This window comes from Cyanistes caeruleus, chromosome 24 (assembly GCF_971803275.1).
Source record: "Cyanistes caeruleus chromosome 24, bCyaCae1.hap1.1, whole genome shotgun sequence".
Taxonomy (NCBI): domain Eukaryota; kingdom Metazoa; phylum Chordata; class Aves; order Passeriformes; family Paridae; genus Cyanistes; species Cyanistes caeruleus.
This window is the reverse complement of record NC_141724.1, coordinates 1,192,304-1,213,419: the sequence shown is the minus strand read 5'-3', so window position 1 is coordinate 1,213,419 and position 21,116 is coordinate 1,192,304. Positions and strand designations below refer to the sequence as shown.

The 21,116-nt window shown below is 53.0% G+C and overlaps 2 protein-coding genes and 1 long non-coding RNA gene across 4 annotated transcripts in view; 2 read left to right on the top strand and 1 right to left on the bottom strand.

Annotated features, from left to right (window-relative positions):
• The window catches only part of CR1 (complement C3b/C4b receptor 1 (Knops blood group)), a 51,130-nt gene extending 49,063 nt beyond the window's left edge, over positions 1–2,067 (top strand). The window contains exon 67 of the mRNA XM_086861553.1: positions 239–2,067. The gene's annotated coding sequence lies outside the window, so the exon portion shown is untranslated. The remainder of the gene's footprint in view (positions 1–238) is intronic.
• Positions 2,068–6,521: 4,454 nt separating this feature from the next.
• LOC111939762 (uncharacterized) lies at positions 6,522–15,256 on the bottom strand. The gene is made up of 3 exons (XR_002869329.2): positions 15,137–15,256; positions 12,448–12,553; positions 6,522–7,571 (listed from the first exon to the last, which is right to left on the bottom strand). It is a non-coding gene; the product is annotated as an uncharacterized LOC111939762 (long non-coding RNA).
• LOC111939763 (uncharacterized) lies at positions 10,833–18,185 on the top strand. 2 transcript variants are annotated; one of them, XM_086862284.1, is made up of 6 exons: positions 10,833–10,973; positions 11,811–11,917; positions 12,211–12,382; positions 12,737–13,523; positions 13,595–14,540; positions 14,626–18,185. In XM_086862284.1, the coding sequence occupies exons 1-3, from the start codon at positions 10,889–10,891 to the stop codon at positions 12,373–12,375; spliced, it is 357 nt and encodes a 118-aa protein (XP_086718410.1). In that variant the 5' UTR covers positions 10,833–10,888; the 3' UTR covers positions 12,376–12,382; positions 12,737–13,523; positions 13,595–14,540; positions 14,626–18,185. The 2 variants fall into 2 exon arrangements, with proteins under 2 accessions (XP_086718410.1, XP_086718411.1); XM_086862285.1 differs by lacking the exon at positions 13,595–14,540 and having other exon boundaries at positions 12,737–13,183; positions 16,758–18,185.
• Positions 18,186–21,116: the final 2,931 nt, after the last annotated feature.

Here is a 21,116-nt window from a genome sequence, read left to right as displayed (position 1 = left end):
ATGATCCCTTTGGATCAAAGGCTCTGCTGCTCCTTGGGTCATTCCTGACACTTCAGTGGCTGAATGAAGCTGAAATCTCCTCAGCCCAGCAGCTGCTTGGTAAAGAGAGGCTGAGGAGCGACCCAGCTTGTGGCTTCACCTGTGGCTTTAATGATAAAACTAAGGATGTGCTTTCAGTGTAAATGTGAAACCTCTTGCAATGCAAAACCTCTGATTTGACTTGTTTTTTTGTTTGTAGGAAACGTGACAGCGCTCCCAGTTCTGCCGAATATAAGATGTGTAACCCATGACTGACTTTTTTTGGGGGGGTTGGGAGGGACTTTGTGGTGGAATATCCCTGTCAGAGCTGGAAAATGATGATTGCCCTTGCACTGAGTTGCTGTCCATGGGTTCCTTGTGCTGTGTCTTGCCCTGCTGATGAACTGGAGGAGGAGATGCTTGATAGGATAAAAAGTGTGTGTGCTTATAGATAACCACAGATCCTGCTTTGCCCTCGTTGTCCCTCTGTGAGCTGGGGAAAGGCAATAGCTGCAGCATGCCAGAGTCTGTGGGGATGCTGCAATTTCACTGCCCAGCCCTGCTGCCTTCAGTGCTGCCCCTTGCCTTACAGAAAATGCCCAATATTCTCCCTTCCTGCAGGGCTCTGCTCCCTCAAACCTGGTTGTCCTTCCCGTCCCTTTTTGCAGTTGAGGTGGTGTAAATGGTTCTGTTGTTTTCTGAGATGTGCTGTTGCTCCTTCCCCGAAGGATCTGGTGCCCTTGTAGGCCGTGTCTTTTTATCATGATTAAGATCTTATATACTCTACCTCTTTGTCTGCCAAAGCTGGTTGCTGTGTATATAATGAATTAAAGCGTGCCTTGAAATCAGAGTTTTATAGCTTTTCCTTTGCTTTAAAGAAGGAAAAAAGCCATATATATATATATATATATATATTTCTGATTCTTTGCTATAATCCCCCAAAGACTGCAGTGGATTTGTTGGAACTGAAAGCTGAAGGATTCTGTAGCAAAGGCATCCCCTGCCTGTTGACAGGAGGTCCTGAATGAAAGGAACTGCTGAGAGCTCAGTGGTGGCTGTGTCCTGCCATGAGCACAGTGGAAGTTCCTTGGGGTGCTTGATTTTAGTGAGCCTTGATGTCAGTTCTGGAGATCTTCTGTTGCTTTCAAGGATAGAAACAGGTGCTGTGTGATCCACCTTCCTTGCTTTTTTTTTTTTACTTGAAGTCACATATTGCACATTTCTAACCTCTGCTGCAGACTGGGATGTTAAATCAAGCTCTGAAAAGCTGGATTTAGCATCAGATTCCTGTTTGGAAGCAGGAGCTTTCCCCTGTCTCTCACTTTTCATGTTAAAGGCGAACCAGACCAGTTCAGCTGTCTGAGTGCTGGTAGATGTGGTTGTCTCTTGTTTTGCTGTTCGTTCATCAAATGTTTTTGTCCAGATTCTGACTCCAGGAGCTCCCACCACGGTGCTTATCATTAGCAGAGACCCACTGCTACTTCTAATTCCTCAGCAAACCCTAAATCATAACTAGAACAGGTCTTTAGCTTCGTGAATCTCATTATCAGCATTCAGGCAGCTTCTGATTTTCGCAGAAAACCCAAACAGCCTCACTTCAGATGCCTGAGGCTGCATTCAAACTGCTCTGGCTTGTCTGTGGCTGCTTGGCACTGCTCTCCCTGTCATCAACAGATTGTTGGAGTGGCACAGAACTGTTGAGGGCTTTTTGGGACAATCCCAGCAGTCTCATTGTTGGAGTTGATAATAGGCTGTGGTTGTTAGAAAGGGGCTTTGGCTCTGCAGGAGGATTTGCTGTTGGTGGCCTGGCTGATATCTCAGTTTGAGAGGTGTTTGCAAACACTGGGATGTGTGACTGGGGCTGAGTGTGCTGGTGGTCAGGAGCTCAGCTTGCTTTGTGTGGCATCTGCAATGTGCTGAAATACACTGGAATGTACTTTGTTGGGAAGTGAAATCACTGTAAAAAGCGGCCTTTTTTTTACTCTTCTTTCTGGATGTAAAGATTAGCCATGATTTGTAATGTTCCAAATAAAAATGTTAAATTATTTAGCAGTAAGTGTTTGTCTTTCATTCATCATTGTGCTGAGCAGCTCTTTTCCCGTTGCTATCCAGGTGATTTTTCATATCCCAAACATCAGGTGGAAACTGCTGAGATTGAAGTTTGCAGTGGAATTCCCCAGTGGTAGTGTAGGGGATGGGTTTTAATTTGCTGAGCACCTTTTGGGGTTTCCTTTTAGAATTGAAGAGAATTTCCCAGAATCTCCAAAATTTTGACTCCTGAAAAAATTGGTTGATGGAGAAGAGGAAGTTTATCTTGGGGCTGCTCTGTGGAACACTTAAAGCAAAGGCCAGAGGATGTTTTGTCCCTTTTGTCCAGTGTGTGACAAATGCAGTCCTTAGGGAATACAGCTCTGGGGGGTTTAGGGGACCTGTGAAAGGGGAGTGGATTTAGGAATTGTGTGAGTTTCACACTCAAAATGTACTGGATTTCCATGTGTGGAGTCTGCCTGATAGACTGAAGCCTTTCAGGGGATGGAATAGGAAAAAAAAAACCACTTTATATGGCGTGTTTCTTTTCCAGTTTGTGGTTGTGATACTCCAAGTGAGTTGGTGTGGAAATGATGCCAGACAGCTTTACACTGTGGAGTTTGGGTTTGCAGTGAGCATTGCTGGGATAAGCAAAGCTTCCAGAGGAAAGTGTCCCTGCCCCTGGGCATGGCATGGGATGGTCTTTAAGGTCCCTTCCCACCCAAACCATTCTGGGATTCTGCTCTCTGATTCTGCAAATCTGACTTAAACACCACAAATTAATTTGGCCTAATTGTCATGAGTCCTGTGCTGTTTTTCTGAAACTCAGTGCTGCGTGAATTATTTCATTCTGGAGTCTGGAAATGATAATTAAAGAGATGTGAACTCTGTGCTAAGGGGAAGGCTGCATGGATAAAAATGTGTTGCCATCTGCTGGCAACAGGGGCAGTGGGAATAACAAAACAGGTCCAGAGTTACCTGGTTTAAGGTTAAATAATGTGAAGTGACAGTGCTTGGTGGGTTCTTGGTGTCACACTTAAAATCAATATAAATTAAACCCTGCCCATGGCAGGGGTTGGAACTGGATGATTTTAAGGTCCCTTCCAAGCCAAACCATTCTGATTCTCTGAATCTAAATATTTCTGAGGGTGGTGAGAATGGAGCTGGGGGCTGAAGTGAAGAGACTTGCAGCACTTGGGTGTTGTCCAGCAGGGAATCAAGTGATCTCTCTACCTGAGACAGAGCCCAGGAGCACAGAGCACACAATTTTATTTAAAAGGAAAAAATAAAGTATCTGTGTAAAGAGCAGGTCAAGGCAAGCAAACATCCCATGGAGTAGGAGTGCTCAGAAGGTTGGGTGGCTGTGTTGTCACACCCAGGCCCTGGCCTTGCTTGAGTTGAGAGGCCAGGTCACACTCTGGATGGTGTTTGGGAGGCCAGGTCACACTCTGGATGGTTTTTGGGAGGCCAGCTCGTGCTCTGGATGGTTTTTGGGAGGCCAGGCCATGCTCTGGATGGTGTTTGGGAGGCCAGGCCATGCTCTGGATGGTGTCTGGGAGGCCAGGCCATGCTCTGGATGATGTTTGGGAGGCCAGCTCGTGCTCTGGATGGTATTTGAGAGGCAAACTTGTGCTCTGAATGGTGTTTGGGAGGCCAGGTCACACTCTGGATGGTGTTTGGGAGGCCAGGTCACACACTGGATGGTGTTTGGGAGGCCAGGCCATGCTCTGGATGGTGTTTGGGAGGCCAGGTCACACACTGGATGGTGTTTGAGAGTCCAGCTCGTGCTCTGGATCATGTTTGGGAGGCCAGGCCATGCTCTGGATGTTTGTTTGTGACTTGGGGGGTGAGGGAAGGAAGTTTCCCATTACTGTTGCTTTTCCCCCTACATCATAACCGATTTCAAATGGTGCTAGACAAAAACTGAGACTCTGAACACCAAGAGAAATCGGTCAGCCTGTGTAAGAGATGTTTTCCTGGCTCAGAGAAGGATCCTCTTGTAGATGACAGCTATGCATTCTTTAGAGGTGACTACTCAGTGCTCTGATCAAACCTTCATCCACACCAGGATCAGCTTTTCCATGTCTGGGAACACGCTGGACATCAGGGAGGGCAAAAAAAAAGAGTTCAGCTTCAGTTTTAGTGGCTGGGATGCAGGGCTGGAGAAGTGAAATATTGCTAGGAGCTACCAACAGCGAGCTGGAAAGCGATTCTACAAAAAGGAGTGGGTTCTGTGCGTGCTGGAAAATGGTGCTGGAGAAAGGAGTGGGTTCTGTGCGTGCTGTGAGGCATCTTGATGATGCCCATGGCAGGGGCTTGGTACAGGATGATCTTTAAGGTCCTTTCCAACCCCAGCCAGTCTGGATTCTGGGATTGCTGGAGGCACTTCTGTGTTTGACTGCTGAGCTGAAATTGTTGGAGGGAATTCCTGTTTGCAGAGCTATGGAGTGAGAATCCTGTGGAGATGGAGTCCCCAAGCAGAAAGTGGAAATCCTTTTGCTCTGAGGCAAGAAATTAAGTGTTGATCGTGGTTTTTGGGTGCCTGTCAAGGTACAAGGAGTACCACGTTGGTTTTCATGCAACTTGTGGATCACTTTAGTCTGGACAAGTTGAACTTATATCCACTGTTTATTAGGCAGAAGTACCCGAGCAGGAGGCTGTTCTGCTGTGGCCCTGGCTTGGGAGGGTGCATACAGTGGTTGGAGAAGTCTCTAGAAATCAGATGATGTTACAAAGTGGATGGCTGGCAATACAAAACAAAAAAACAAAAACAAAAAAAGACCTTTGGGAAAGGGGCTGCTTTGAGGAGTAGAGGATGTTGCTGAAGTGAGCAGGTGCTTGGTCTCCTCCCACGCTGTAATTCTTGCTCCTAGAACACTGATTTCAAATGGTGCTAGATACAAAGTGGGAAAATCTAAGCCACCATGTGAAACCAGCTTCCAGAGGAAGACACATCTTGTGCATGGCTGCAGGCTGAGGGAGAAAATCCTTCATCTCCACTGTACCTAGAGAAAAATTCATTTATTTAGTTTTATTAGACAGCAAGACAGTTACCTTGGGCTTAGCTACTTTATGGATAATGCTTTTTTTGTGGCTGGTGTAGGAGAAATGAAATTTATGTGGCGAGGAAAGCCCCCAGCCTGGCAGTGAGTGTTGTTTCCTGCCCTAGCCAGGTGGAATGCACTCAAGTTCTTCCCAGCAAGTGATGATTAAGGTTTTATTTCTTGCTAGTGCAGAGCACGATGCTGATGGGGTGAGTGTGGGAAGTTTGTGTGGTACAGGAACACTTTTTTCCATTTCACTGCAGATGAAACCAGGCTATAAACCTCATTCTGTCCAAGACACAGAGAGTTCTGGCTTTGTGTCACTGATCAGAGAGCACAGGACAGATCAGCTGCTTTTTTGTGACAGGGAAAGGAAATGTGAGTGTCCTGATGGAACTTCCTCTATCAGCAATCCCTGGGCTTTAAATAAGCCAGGACTCGCAGATTTTTTGTTAGAAAACTTTTAAATTCTGCAGGCAGGATGAAAACAAATTGGATTGCAAGTCCTTTGAGTGTGGGTCAGAACAGAAAGGTTGATAAATTGAGGTGTAAGCGGTTCAGTGGAAGCTGTCGAGGAAGGGGAGTGTGAAAATGAGTGGCTGATGGTTCCTGGAACTGCAGCAGGGCTGAGCAGTGCACTTAACCTGGGAGCAGAGGGAGTGGAGGGGGTGTTGAGAAGCCTCTGAACTGCTCCACACATGCATAATTCAGGACCTATCAACCCTTGGATAAGTGTCTGACCTGTGCTGGAGCAGAGGCCGATGTGAAATGGAACAAAGCACAACTGGAGGCAGCAGTTTCACTTATGGATGGCCTGGGCTTTTTGGCAACCCTGTGTATTCCTGTTGTAACCACATCCAAAACCCTGCTCCAGCGCCTCCATCCTAAATGCACACTCCCAGGCAGCAGAGGGAAAGCTCAGAGACAAGAGCTCGTCCTTCCAAGAAAGAGGGGTGGAGGAAAGGGAGAATAACTGGACTAGATTCCTGTGTCTGGATATTTACTGTCGTTTCTAAATCCATTATCTGGGGCAACAGGGTGAAAGACGAGTGGAAAGCAGGTTCCCTCCCCAGTGCCTGCCGTGCTGGCACAGTTATTGTGAGGCACCCTCTGTTATCAGGTGAGAATTACTCCTGAAAAGCTGCACCAAGAGTTGCTGCTGAGGAGAGGCAGGTGCAGCACAGATCCCAGAAGCTGAGAAACAGGCTCACAGTGAGCTTTGCTCTGCTTTCTCCTTGCCTCAAGTAGGAGGCATTACACAGAAATCTTCATTAGGGTTTTGAAAAACAGTTGGAGGAAATGACACTCGATTTTGTTCTGCTGAAAATGGGAACTTGTGTTCAAAGTATGAGACTCAGAAGGGCTGAACACCTCTGCACATCTTCCCCTCTGCAAAGGAGACCAGCCTTTCCAGAAATATCATGCAGCAGATGAAGACCAATGGCTCATTTATTATTTATAGTTTTGATAAAACCGGGTTTCACTTCAGCATAATTAAGATGCTGCTGCCCCTCCTCCAGGCTACCTGGAGTTTGTCCTGTTGCCTTCACAAGCTCCCCAGAAGGTGTCAGCCCTTCTTGGCAGGGTGCAGGTTTTGGGAAGGGTGCATCTGTCTGTGCTCTCCTTTCCAGGGCTCCCAGTGTGTCTGGGCAGGAGGGAGGAGCAGTTCAGGACGCTGAGATCCACAAAGCAGGAGCACAGGATGGTTTGGGTTGGAAGGGACTTTAAAGCTCACCCCTGCCATGGGCAGGGACATCTCCTGCTATCCCAGGCTGCTCCAGCCTGGCCTTGGGCACTGCCAGGGATCCAGGGGCAGCCACAGCTTCCCTGGGAATTCCATCCCAGCCCCTCCCCACCCTCACAGGGAAGGGAAGGAAGCAATGCTGGTCTCAAACATTTGCTGTGTGGAGACCAGCAAATGCTGTCACCTGTCCTCGGCCTTGTCACAGCGGTCTGGACTTCCCAATAAAGAGCAGTAGGGAAAGTACAACGTCATTCTGTGGTTTTCCTCCTTTTCAGATGTTTTAGTGGCAGTGCTGTTCTGTAGCTTCTTCCAGAGGAGCAACTCAAAGCCTTTCATGGACTTCACACTGCTTTATACATTCCATAGGAGACAAAGACAAAAAGGGAATCCCTGGCTTCCCCGAGAAAGGGAATTTCCTCTCTACCCTGAGACTTTCAGTCTGCAGGAGCAAGGCAAGCCTGGATGCCACAGACCTGGTTTTTCACAACCTACACCTTCTGTATAGAAAGGCTTTTACAGAAAGCAAAACAGATCTCAGTGTGCATCATAAATGTTTTCCTCCATTTTCACATCACGGGGTGAAGGTTGTGGTTCATCAGGCTCTGGTCTCCCCTGGAGAAAATAATCCCTGTTTTACATGCTGAGAATCTGAGCTTGATGCATCATCCTCCCAGTGAAGGAATGAATCAGCCCAGGGCCAGGTGCAGGACAAGGGGTGTGACAGTACAAGTGGTGACCTGTAAGGGGAATGGAAATGAGTGAACTTCTAAGGTTTCAAAAAAGCCTCCTCAGCGTGGGGGAGCCTGTAACTGCATCTCTTTGTTGTGCAGGTCTGGTGCTGCGTGGGTCAGCTGTGGACAAATGTGCTCTGGCTTGCACTGGGAGCCGGTCTGGAGCCCTCGGTGTGTCAGCAGCATTGCCTGGGGGCATGCAGGGTGGGGGCTGCACTGCTTAGGAAAACTGATATTTGTGCCTAGGAGATGGCTCTGGAGATGCCACTGGCAGCAAAAACTGGTACTTCCTTCACGAGTTTAAAGCATAAGGGAGATTTTTGGTTTTTTTCCTTTATTAAGACCACAATAAAAACTCCACATTACAATCCTGAATTGAACACAGCCTGTTCCTTCAGTCCTACTCTGGCAGCCTTACAGCTGCAGCACAAATGGAGTTAAAAGCCAGACACTGTGTCTGAAACCCCCCCAAAACCCCAAGGCAGGCTGAGCACTGGGACAGGATGGGGGTAAAAGCCTGTGGAGCTTTGTGTGCCATTGAACTGTGAGCAGTGGGACGGTCAGGCTTGATATGAGTCACTGATTTCAATTCCTGTTGGAGGGATTCTGTCAGAGCACTCTGCAGTGTCTGTTTTAGCATGGTGACCATTGGAGGTGTGCTCAGATATTCCTGCTGTGGTTCCCCCGCCTGTGATCCCCCTCTGCTCGGCTGAAATTGCTCTCACTTGCCTGGAGTCACCCAGTTTTCCTCCACCTTTGCTCCCAGGAGAGTTCCTGGGCCAAGCCCCAGCCTGTTTGTGGGGCACAGGAACTGCTGAAGCCCTGGATCCTATGGGGGGTTCCAGATTTCACAGGGAACAGTGGGGTGAAGCTGGGCAAACTCCCACAGGGGAAGAAAAGCTCTGCATTTACGTGGCTGAGGTCAGGGAAGGGCAGTAGGAACAAAAACTCCTCAGATTTAGCGAGCAGCACATTGCAAAACTCGCTCCACTCGAACAAATGATCCACCTAAGCAGCTGCAACCTGAAAGGCCATTTTCTGTTCCTAACTCCTGTACCTAAGCATCCCTTTAGAATGTAAAGTACTGATTGCAGGGCTGGAAAGCTCTCACAGGGAGATGATTGTTGTGATTTGTACAGTCAGTTCAGGAACACGGTGTTCCCCCAACACCACCGCTCCTGCTCCTCCAGGTAATGGCAAGGGAAGCCATATTTTCCTTTTGTGTCATTCAAGAGACAAAAGAATGTCCTGAGCCAGGGAGGAGCATGAGGAAAAACCCAGCCAGATGTTCACTGAAGTATAACCTGCCTTTAAACCAGACAAACCAACAAACCTTGGGTTTAACACTACCTGCAGTACAAGGACCTGGCAAAACAGGCTGGAAAAAAGCACTGACCAAGCACTCCTGGCTGGCTCCCCCAAGCACACGAGCTGCTGGTCTGTCCCTATTCCCAGGATTTCCATCATCTCATCCCTGGAACACCACTGTGTGTCCAAGAAGTTTAGGAAGGCTTTGAGCTGGGTTCCCAAATGCAAACCCAGTGGCTGCTGTCGGACTCCTGGGTGCCGTGAGTGTTTGTGGGGGGAGCTGGAGAGATGAGCTTCCCGCAGAAATAGCTCTTCCTTGGAAAGCTGGAGGGCTGAATCACAGTGTGTTGGCTCGGTTCTGAGCAGACGAGCCATCACATCTGCCTCCCTGCAGGCGAGGAGGTGGCACTGGCAGGGGGATTGGAAGGAGGCTCTGTCCCTTTGGGAGAGCAGGGAACGATGATGATGATGATGATGATGATGATGGGGAAGGTGAGCAGGGTCAGGCTGCCCAGGGCTGGGGGCTCTGGCTCTGCTCTCCCTGTGGCCACAGAACATGCCCCAAGCTTTGGGGACTGAATAAGTTCTTTTGCTCAGAAGCATTAACCACTGAGCTGAGGCAGCCAGAGCCAGCCCAGAGCATTTCCATGGCTGGGTTTGTCCTGAGACAGCTGAAAATACCGGTGAGATGGGCAAATAGGAACACCAGGGAAATATGGGGAAACCTGGGAGGGCACAAGGCAGCTCCTGAGCTGAGCTATCTGAAACTGAAAGCACCTGAGAGACAGCCCTGGCTTGAGAGGCCCTGGGGAGCCTGCAGAGTCCACCTGATAGCTACAGAAATGCAAATATTCACAGAGGTTTTCTTCCTAGAAAAGAGTGTGAGTCCTTAAATACACATTCCTAGCAGTCCAGAGGAAGTCTTGGGGGGAAAAGGGGATGAGGGAACTAGTGGAAAGTTTCTGGAGCCAGCAAGGAAACAAATGATGGATTTTAAAATTTTTCCAGAGACACAGGATTTTTTTGGAGCTGCAGTTTTGGGCTCAGTGCCCCCACTGCTGCAGTAATGTTAATTCTCAAGCCTCCCCTCCAGGTTCAGGCATGGGCACAGTTGCAAGAGAAGTAGATTGGGAGTTCCTGAACCAACTGGTTGCTGACCATGAGTCAGGGGAATGACCTTGCAGCAGGCAGCTCGCGGTGCCGCTCTCGGAGCCGAGCCAGGATAAACGGCACTGGCATCTCTGAGTGCTGGTGGAACCATTTTGTGACATTCCAGCTTGGCCTTTTCTACTGCTGCCTTTGCACCGAAATTGTTTGGGTGGGTGGGAATGGGATAGAGTATTCCCCTTTTTCCTCACAGCCTGGGCTTGGGACTGTCTGTAAACAGAGATAAAGAGGCTGTGGACAACTCCTATCTCTTGCCTTCATCCTCGTCCATTAAAATCAGCATTACAGATATTTAACCAAATTAAATCTTACTCTCCCCCCAAGCCATACCCATATTAAACTGTAAGAAAACACCATGATAAAGTTTTAAAAATCCTAAGCAGCAGCACTGAATTTTCTGGATAGGTCTGGGAGAGATTTGTCGGAGGAGAGAGGGTAGAACACTTGGCATTTTGACGTTTTAATGAATGTTCCCAAATAAGAAAAGAAAAACATTTGCTTGTAGACTTTAAGCTTCTCACAGCACCAGAAAGCTCCTGACACAGAGCCCAATGCTGTATTTGTATAACATGGAAATGAACAGCAGCAGCAGCAGCGCTGCAGGCTCCGAGCCTGCTCTGCGAGCAGCAAAATGGCCAGGGGTGCTGGGGCTCATCCGAATTCCTTCATCATCTGGGGAGGTCACTGGGTGGATCTGATACCTCTGACCCTCCAGGTGAGGTTCAAACTCTAACATCAATGTGAAATGAATGTTTCTAACCGTATTCAAGCTTGTGCCCCCATCAGCTCCACTCCCTAAAGCACCGACAGGAACCAACAGCAAAATTCGTCTGCGTCACAGATGTAACATGACCATCGGCAAAACAAGTGCAGGGGGAGATCACGGCTGCCTCGTCCCTCACAGAGCCTCCCTTCTCCAGCAGACAACAAGAGGTAATGCTTTCAAATTTATATTATGGGCACGTGAAATCCTACCCTTCCTTCCCCAAGTGCCACGGTCCCCGGAACGCCCGAGAAAACTGCGCGTGTTTTGTCGGCGTGGTAGCGATCGCTGCGTCACGATGCTGCACCAGGGCCGAGGCAGAGCAAACCCCACTCCCCAGAGCAGGGAAACCCAGATACAGGAAAATGAATCAGCTCACACGGTGCCACACACACACGAGTGGCAGAAGGAGGGAGAAATCACAGCTTTCCCCAGTCCTTTTGCGGCACCGTGCAGAAAACGAGCCCGGAGCAGTTACCCAGGTACAGCTCACAGTGACAGTGGCACAAAAGCACTGCTGTCCTACAGAAATATGCCATGTCCCCTTCTTAGCCTTGTTTCCTGCCAGTCCTGCAGATTTACCTGCTGCCAGTAACCTCAATTCCTGAGTAATGAGATTTACAGCTGAAGTTTAACATTGAAATAACTCCTCTTTTATCCGTCTCCTTACCCTCCCTGCGTTTGGGCGCAGTTTGGCCAAAACATGGTGGCAAAAGGAATCAAATCCATGCTGAACACACTCAGCAGCCAGTGGCACCTCCTTGAAAGCCATGAAACAGCACTAGCTTTACAAAGTAAGGGCTTCTCCACCCCACAGCTATGGTGGGGAAAACTGCAAAGAGCTGTCCACGCAACCAACGCTGGGGAAAACAGACACAACCCACCCATCATCCACACAACCCAGCACCGTGCCTTAGTCCTGGCTGTACAAACCCCCCTCCACAGCTGCCTGGGACTGTTCTCCTGTGTGTGTGTGTATGTATTTATGCCTGTCTGTCTGGCTGCAGGGACCACCTTCGTCGCTGCTGTTCCCGTTGTTCCCCTGCTCTGCGGATCTGGCGCTGCGGGAGGCGAGGATGCTCCGAGGGAGCCAGCCACAGCCAGCGGAGGCTCAGTGAGTCAGGAGGGGTTGTGATGACTGCAGTAAGAGGCTGAAATTCCCTATGGAATCTGGCAGCAAAGGAGGGGAAGGAGGAGAGATGGAGATGGGAAAGAGGGAAAGAAAGTGGGGAGTGGCACGTACAGTCTGTTGGGTTCTTCCCTGCACCGCACTGCCGGTGGAAATGGCGGCCCTGCGCAAAGGACGGAGTCGTGAAAAATCCGCAGCGCCTGCGGCCTTCGCCACCAAAGCACCAAAATTCCGTCCAGGGTGTGAATCCAGCCCTTCCCTCTCTCTCTGTCTCCCAGAGCCCCCTGCAGAGGCCAGGCTGCAGCCCAGGCGATGGGGACGGCGGCCACGCGGTGCCCGAGCCGGTGCTGAGCCCAGCGGTTGTTGCTAAACAACCAACCCTGACTCTGGAGATGTCAGCCAGCAAGGAACAGAGATTAAACACTCCTGCTAGCACATCCTGAAACTTGGGTAAGCCTCAGAATGATGACAGGCTATGGAATAATGGTCCCTGTTGTATGAGAAAGCAAAGTTACCACTCCACTGCATAATCGGGAGGCTTCCTCGGCCAGAAGGACCAAGCTCAAGGCTGGCTGTGTCATCAGCACTTCCCGGCAGAGCTGCCATCTTCATTGCTGGTCGCTTTAAGAAGAGAGGTGAAAAAATAGTATAGTGAATGGTTAAGAGGGAAAAGTGTTCTCCACTTCCCCATCCTCTCTCTGGAGCTGATCTCTGCCCTCAGTCTCCCGTTTATCCTTAACCAGTCCTTCCCAATCCTTCTGTCCGTGCTTTCTAATGCTGTTTCTCCTTTGGAAACCTTTACAGACCCATCACCGAGGGCAGTCTCCATCTCTCTGTGAGGTTACAGAGCCCGTGGCAAACTCACACTTGTGCCAACAAAAGCTGAGTTTGGGTAAGAGTCGTTTTCATTTCTTTAACTATTCCCACAACACGATTTCCAGGTGCGGTCCCTGCCCCAAGCAGCTCACAGTGCTGCCAACACTCCAGCACCTCACAGGGGAGGAGGAAGCGAGGAGAAAAGCCCCGAAGGCCGGTGCTGTCCCCCGCACCGAGAGCTGCAGCTCTGACACGTCATCGTCACGACCGGACGGCGAAACGAGACCGAGCGCCCGTGGGCCAGGGGCTGCACCCAGCACAGGCAGCAGGGACCAGCTCAGACCCCCTGAGAGCACCCATGGGCCAGGGGCTGCACCCAGCACAGGCAGCAGGGACCAGCTCCTGTCCTGCCCGAGGGACATCCCGGGATCCCAGGTGGGCACGGAGCGAGCGGCGGGCAGGGAACGGAGTGGGAAGGGAGCAGGGAGCAGGCAGAGAAGGGCAGGGAGCAGGGGAGCAGACAGGGAACAGACAAGGAGCAGGCAGGGAATGGGCAGCAGTGGGCAGAGGGCAGCTCGGTGCTGGCAATGCCACATGGACACTCCGGCTGACACCCCCAGGCAGGGAGCAGGCAGGGAACAGGGAACAGGCAGGGAACAGGGAACAGGCAGGGAACAGGGAGCAGGCAGGGAACAGGGAGCAGGCAGGGAACAGGGAGCAGGCAGGGAACAGGGAGCAGGCAGGGAACAGGGAACAGGCAGGGAACAGGGAACAGGCAGGGAATAGGGAGCAGGCAGGGAATAGGGAGCAGGCAGGGAACAGGGAGCAGGCAGTGGCAGGGAGCAGGCAGGGAACAGGGAGCAGGCAGGGAACAGGGAACAGGCAGGGAACAGGGAACAGGCAGGGAATAGGGAGCAGGCAGGGAACAGGGAGCAGGCAGTGGCAGAGGGCAGCCCGGCGCTCACACGACCCCTGTGCTGACACTTGGCAGGCAGGGAATGGGAAGCAGGGAATAAGGAGCAGGAAGCAGGGAATAGGGAGCAGGCAGTGGCAGTGGCAGTGGCAGTATCACGGGCAGGGGCAGGAGAAGGGGCAGTGGCAGTGTCATGGGCAGTAGCAGCAGCAAGGCCAGCCCCACTCACACAGTCACAGCTGACACCTGAGAGCAGGGAGCAGTGTCGGGGGCAGGAGAAAGGGGCAGTGTCAGGGGCAGAAGGGACAGTGTCTCTGTCAGGGGCAGGAGAAGGGGCAGTGTCCCTGTCACTATCACGGGCAGTGTCCCTGTCACCAGCAGTGTGACGGGCAGTGTCAGGGCAGTGTCCCTGTCCCGGGCAGTGTCACTGTCACTATCACGGGCAGTGTCAGGAGCAGTGTCAGGGGCAGTGTCCCTGTCCCTGTCAGTGCCAGGCCAGCCCCACTGACACCCACGGGCAGGGAGCAGGGGCAGTGTCAGGAGCAGTGTCAGGGGCAGTGTCCCTGTCCCTGTCAGTGTCACAGGCAGAGTCCCTGTCAGGAGCAGTGTCAGGGGCAGTGTCCCTGTCAGGAGCAGTGTCGGGGCAGTGTCCCTGTCCCTGTCAGTGCCAGGCCAGCCTCCTGACACCCTGTCACGGCCAATGGGCTCTGGCGCTCCACCTGCCATCCCCGGCGCGCCCAATGGCGGCGCGGCCCCGGCGCTGCGCCCTCCCCGGCCAATGGGAGCCGGCGCTGGCTCTCGTTAATGATGCAGCAGTCCAGGGAAGACTATCACATGTGAGCTGGCCGCCTGCCAGCATGGAGACACCGAGAGAGCAAGGTAAACAACTTTCCAACGCCAAAATGATGACATTTAATCCCTAAATGCTCGCTTCCCGGCTCGACTCATCTTTAACCCCTTTCAGCTGGCGTGGAAGCGTCTGGAAGGCACCCGTCCTACCTGTCCCCAGTGCTTTTAAAAACTGGACGACGTGCCCTGCAATGATCACTGCGTCACCGTTTGCCACTTTGCGAACTACGCAGTGCCAGAGCTGCGAGCTCCGGATCTCGGGGCGCCCGTTAACCCCTGCACCGAGCCCTCGCTGGCATGCCAGCCCCCGGGGACACGGGGGGGGATAAAAAGCTCAGACAAACCGGGGAAAACAGCAGTCTTTGCAAAGTTGTCATCTCTCTCCCACGGCTACTACCCTCCTCTGCAGTACAGCAATGCCGGCAGGAGTGACATTAGTACAACCTGTGCCGTCGCTCCATTGAGAAAACAGCTCTGACGCAGAACAGAGCAATCCTGCCCAGCCAAAATAATCATAAAGGCACTTTGGGATCCCAACTTAGGGACGCCGGGGGAAAGGGACGCCCTGCAAATAATCGGAATACGCGGCCGCAGCTCCAGCCCCATCCCGATCAAAGGGTACGTACGTGAGGGAGACGAACCGGACCGAGGAGCCGTGCCCGTGCACCATCTGCGCAGTCCTCAGCCCTCCGCTCGCTCTGGAGCGCCGCAGAAGAGAAGCTTCCAGAAATTTCCTTCCCGTTAACCCTTTCGGCGTCTCTGCCCACTCTCCCTCCCCGTGGGATTAAGCGCGCAGGGTCTCCGGCATCGTCAATGGGCGAAGCCTCCTACGCCGAGCGAGCCCGAGTACGGGGTACAAATGGCAGTGGATGGTGGCAGGAGCCCAGTCCGTGGTGTTGGTGCCACTTCTCTTCCTGGAGCCCTCTCTGCCTCTCTTGCTGCCTCTCTCCCCTCTTGCTGCAGCAGGGCTGTTGCTGGTAGACCTATCGACGGAGCTTGCTCTCTCACTCTCTCGCTGAGCTCTGTGACGCAGCTCTAAATTCTCCAGCCTGCTCCTTGTGTTATAAGAGCGGAACTGCAGCTTTCCAGGGAGCCCGTGCCAGCGGTGCCAGGGCCAGGCAGACCGGAGGGAACGTCACTCCTGGACTCTGCACCTTTTTTTGGCAATTATTCTGTTCCTCACCTCTGTTTCTGCGCTTCCTCCCCGGCTCTCAGCCTCGCATCTCCTTCTCTGCTTCTGAGTCATACTTACCAGGTTAACTCTTTTAGGATTGCTAGTCAGCAGTACAAATCTCCAGCGATAGCAGCTGAAACCACAGCCAACTTTTTTGGTGTTTTCTGCTTTAAAAAAGCCAAAGCAAATCTTGCTGGCTCTGAAAAACAAAAACACGTGCACACACACACACGTTGCAGTAGAGAGTTGGTGCTTTCTGATTAACTGTTTCGGTGACAGGAACCACTGCTTGACTTCCTGAAATAAAATATTTTAGGCCCAGGTCCTGCAAATCCTCAGCAGGCAGATCCCCTGAAGCACAAGGCAGCTGCTGCTGTGAACAAATGCAGGACTTGTGGCCACAGGGCTACTGCTGGCCCCTGCTCTGCTGGCCACAGGACACTGATCTGAGCGTGGTTCAGCTGCTGGGCAGGTGCGTGGTGTGAGATAAGGTGCTGAAAGTGCTGGAAAGCCATAGGATCTTCCTAATCTGAGCAGCATTAATAAGTGTTATCACACACACGGATTCAAAACGCTTGGCGTGGGCAGGGGAACTAATAACCGCGCTCCTGGAGTCCCCAGAATCCAATAATCCCCGACAGAGACAGTCCACAGGCAGCTCTGCATTTCAGCACAGCAGGCATCATCCCCAGGCAGGCAGCCTTTTGCAGCTGCACGCTCTCTCCTCGCCTCTGCCCCCCAAATCCCTGGAATAACTCCGGTGCCTCCGGCCGGCCCCGGCACCCGGCAGGGGAAGCGGAGCTCTGCCGGCACCGGGAAGTGTGGAGGAGGATCCGTGGTAGGTGCAGCTCCTGGGAATCAGGGGAGCTGCTGGAGAGGCAGCAGTGTGAGGGAGTTGATGTGCACACACGGAGCAGCGAGGAGCAGTCCGTCAGGGAACGGGGAATGCAGAGAGAGCCCTGCTCCACTCCTCCGTCTGCCATTTTAATTCCGACTCCAGAGCCGGCTGCCGGCGTTGGGTTTTTCACTACAACCAAAGCTGAAGTAACCACGATTTTTTTTTCTCCTCGCAGCGTCTGAAGAGCCTGAGCTATTTTGGGATTTGTCTGTACTACACTGAAAATGACACCTGTTACGCACAGACACAAATGAGAGAAATTACAAGTTCCTCTTCCAGGATCCTACAAAAAATGGGGTGAGATGCCGTGGGTCAGGGTGGGGTGAGCAGCACAGGCTCTGCTGTGGGGTGAAGGGGATGACCCCGATGAACTGAGCAAATAGCAGGACCAGAAATGTAAAAAGTCTGTAGTAGCTGATGCAAGGGGAAATCAAGCCTCCATGTGACCAGAAGAAGTAGTGCATGATCAACTAAATGCCACAATACATGGCTTCTTATGCAATCGAGCCCATGGGACTCCAGGCCTTACACATCCACTTTGTGGCCAAAGCTGCAGGGATTAACTCCTTCCTTAATGACTGGGAGCGAGCTCAGGCTCCCGAAATGAGTCATCCCCCCGAAGCAGGCCGGCTTTTGCTGAGACACGGAGCTGCCTGTGCTGATTTCAGTCCCCCCCGTTCTCTCGGGAGCCGATTTTCCGCCTTCCCACTTTTCCCCGGCGGTTTGCGCCGCGCCGTGCAGGCAGCAGAGGCCACCTGGAGATCCACGGAGCTCCAGAGCGAGATGAAACGCTGGGAGCCTCAGAAATGGGGCAGTTCACCGATGCTTTCGGCTCACACCGCTTCTGTCAGGCCTGCGGCGCGTTAAGAAGGTGAAACCAACTTTGATTTATTTCAAGTGACTCTTTCTGGTTGCTTTCAGGGGAAATGCAGCGTTTATTTGATGGTTTGCTTTGCTTTGAAAATCAGCAGCCCTGGAATGTTTCTATCTTTACCTGTCTCTAGGTTCTTGCTGGTGGCACTCAGGCTCCCAAGAGCTCAGAGCTGTGCTGCTCTGGGGAACAATCAACCGTGTAAGAAATCTTGGGGCAATGGAAAACTTCAGCCCTCAGACCTGAGTGAAGAGGCCTAAAAACATAAAAGTCATTTTCTGACACTCTAGGCCAGGATTTGGCATTTTCTGGTTCAAACATCCTTGACATTCCATATATTCCATATATTTCCATATAAAAATCTAGGCTGCATTTCTGGTTTCGCTGGAGCCCATTTCCATGTGTTGCTACTGGTTTGAGTTTGGTTTTTTTTTTATTTTTCTTTTCCTCACAGAATTTGATTGTAGGAGACAGAGCTGTGGTTTGGTAAGAACCACCTATGAGGGTGTGAAGTCCTGGGCTGGAAAGAAGGCTTGGGAAATAATGGTGAATAATGGAGAATAATCCATGGCCGTGGTCTGAGACAGGGGAGATGGGTGTCACCGTCGGAATGGCAGGGCAGGAATCTCTTCCCAAACTGGATGTGACCCCCTGGCTGATCACAGCTGGGCTCTGAGTGTTTACTGTGCTGATTAATAAAATAAACAGTTTTTACAGTGCTGAACATTGTAACAAGATCTCAGGACTTGCAACTGAGCTGCTTTGGGCTGGATGATGGGGAAAATACCATTTTTTGAGGAGGGAGGGAGGGGATTGACCCTCTAGGCTGTCACTGGCAGTTCCCTCAGCACCACGAAAGGCTCAGGGAGCGATTCCTCGACCTCCAGAGGAAGCCTAAAGGTTCATCCTCTGTTCTCCAGCGTCTCCTGTGTGATTTTCTGCTGCCATGCCCTGAACAGCGACAGCATATGGAGCCTGACACCCCCCAGATCTCACCCTCGTGCCCATCATTATTGCTGGGGGTGATAAAATAACCTGAGGGAGGCCCTTGAGTGCTGAAGGAAGCCCTCGTGGTCCTGCCGGGGAAGCCTTGGCTCGGCTTTGGGTTTAAATGCCATCGGCCACACCTTCCCCCAGCGCAGGAAGCACGATTGTTAAAATCAGGGCATGTTCCTGTTGAGCTGAAAGGCTGAGATAAATAATCCAAAGGCCTCGTTTATGCCAAGTGAATTCCTGCCCGGGCCGGAGCAAGTCCGGGCAGCTGTAAATCTGTAACCCCTCGACCTCGGCAGCCTGGCGAGGGGAGGCTTGGCACATCCCCTCGGGAGAGGCTGGGCACAAACGGAAGGAGCAAAGAATCGGGCAAAGGTGGACAGGGCAATGGAAAAGTTTCTTCACTTTACCGACCCAGAGGCTTAAAAGCTGCTTTAAAACGCAGAATAGTCGGTTTTTCGAGTGCTGATGTGGGGTAGGGATACCTCATCCTTACAAAGGATCGTGCCTCACTGAGGGACAGAGTCACAGCAAATATTCAGGTTTGGGTTTTTTTCCAGAAGGTTTATTGTTCTCCAGAGAAGCTTCTTTAGTGAATTCCAGAGAAATGGCCAGTGAGTCCTTTCTTTACCAGCCCAGCAGAAAGCCAGAATGGTTTGGGTTAGAAGGGACCTTAGAGCTCAGCCAGTGCCACCCCTGCCATGGCAGGGACACCTTCCCCTGCCCCAGGCTGCTCCAAACCCCATCCAGCCTGGCCTGGGACACTTCCAGGGATCCAGGGCTGCTCTGGGCACCCTGTTCCATCTGGAACACCCTGCTGCTCTCCCTGGGGTCCCAAGCAGCAGGAGGAAGAGCAGCAGGCAGGTGAAGAGCCATAAACCCCTTGGCAAACAGTTGTAAAGGCGATTCCGTGCGGCTGTTTGGGTGTGCACGGCTGACAGTCGCACGGAGAGCGGGCTGGGGGGCTCAGAGTTCCCCTCGGGAATTGTTCAGGGGATTGTGTGGAGCAGCTGGTGCCGAGATCCAAAGCCGGCAGTGCCAGAGGTGCGGGATCCCCGCCGGGAGCTGCCGGGGATGTGTTGGCTGTGCTGGCACCGGGGAGTCCCATTGGCGTTCTCGGTGCGAGCGGCACAGAGCAGGCACCATCTGGGAGCCCGCAGGTGAAAACCTGCCCCTCCCTCTGAAAACCTGCAATTCTTCCTGTGCAGTCTCAGAAATGCAGCCGGGAGAGCCGCGATCCTGTTCCAAAAGGAGCAGGAACATCGCAGCTGCTGCAGAGCCTCGGCGGCCGGGCCGTGCTGGGGTCGGGCTGCGCTGTTCGGGATGCCCGACCCGGAGCAGAATTCCCGGCTGGCACAGGGACCCCTCATCCCCGGGACCCCCAGCGCTGGCAGCGGCTGCGGGGGCAGCTTTCCCTCAGCTCCCGATCCCAGGAGCCAACAAAAGCAATTATTTCAGCTATTAGCTGCTAAGAATAGAGCGGCGGGGGTGCCGAGTGCCCGGGAGCGCAGGCGGAGGAGCGGGGATTGCAGGGGGAACAGCTCGGGGTCAGGAGCCAAAGCCGGGCAGAACCAGCCCCGGGCTGCGCTTTGCTTCTCCATCCTCCTGCTTTTCCCTGCGGAGCATCTTCCCAGTCCTGTGCGGGAGGGAAAGCCGGCAGAGCCCCGCAGAGCCCCATGGAGACCCGCAGAGCCCCCCAGAGCCCCCCAGAGCCCCCCAGAGCCCGCAGAGCCCCCCAGAGCCCCATGGAGCCCCCCAGAGCCCCGCAGAGCCCCACAGAGCCCCGCAGAGCCCCCCAGAGCCCAGCAGAGCCCCGCAGAGCCCCCCAGAGTCCCCCAGAGCCCCGCAGAGCCCCCCAGAGCCCCCCAGAGCCCCGCAGAGTCCCCCAGAGCCCCGCAGAGCCCCACAGAGCCCCCCAGAGCCCCCAGAGCCCCCCAGAGCCCCGCAGAGCCCCACAGAGCCCCGCTGAGCCCCCCAGAGCCCCGCAGAGCCCCCCAGAGCCCCCCAGAGCCCCCCAGAGCCCCCAGAGCCCCGCAGAGCCCCCCAGAGCCCCATGGAGACCCGCAGAGCCCCCCAGAGCCCCCCAGAGCCCCCCAGAGCCCCCCAGAGCCCCGCAGAGCCCCATGGAGCCCCCCAGAGCCCCCCAGAGCCCCCCAGAGCCCCGCAGAGCCCCACAGAGCCCCCAGAGCCCCGCAGAGCCCCATGGAGACCCACAGAGCCCCACAGAGCCCCCAGAGCCCCACAGAGCCCCCAGAGCCCCCCAGAGCCCCCCAGAGCCCCCCAGAGCCCCCAGAGCCCCCCAGAGCCCCCCAGAGCCCCCCAGAGCCCCGCAGAGCCCCGCAGAGCCCCCCAGAGCCCCACGGAGCCCCGGGTCCCGCTCGGCACGGCCGGGGGGGTTTGGGAAATGCAAACATTCCCGGCCCCGAGCAGTCCCTTGATGTCGGGCCAGCCGAGTTCAGGGAGTTTTCCCAAGTGCTAATCTCCAAGTTCCCTTTGCAAATAGCTCATAAAAGGTTAAAGACACGCAGGTATTTAAATGCGGGCTCAGAGGTGCTCAGGGATGGCTTTAACACCTTGTCCCGCTGCTGTTTAGCAAAAATCCTTTTTTAAAAAAATCCGTGTTTTTATCCAGAATAGCTTGGAAGAGGCAATTTTCCCTCTGTGCTGTTT

What these genes read in the sequence shown, in the direction of transcription:
- LOC111939763 (XM_086862285.1), top strand. Translation starts at nt 10,889, where the DNA reads ATGACCATCGGCAAAACAAGTGCAGGGGGAGATCACGGCTGCCTCGTC. An exon ending in TCTCCAGCAGACAACAAGAG is followed by an intron (nt 10,974 to 11,810) that starts GTAATGCTTTCA and finishes GTCTGGCTGCAG; the next exon opens with GGACCACCTTCGTCGCTGCT. An exon ending in CCACAGCCAGCGGAGGCTCA is followed by an intron (nt 11,918 to 12,210) that starts GTGAGTCAGGAG and finishes TCTGTCTCCCAG; the next exon opens with AGCCCCCTGCAGAGGCCAGG.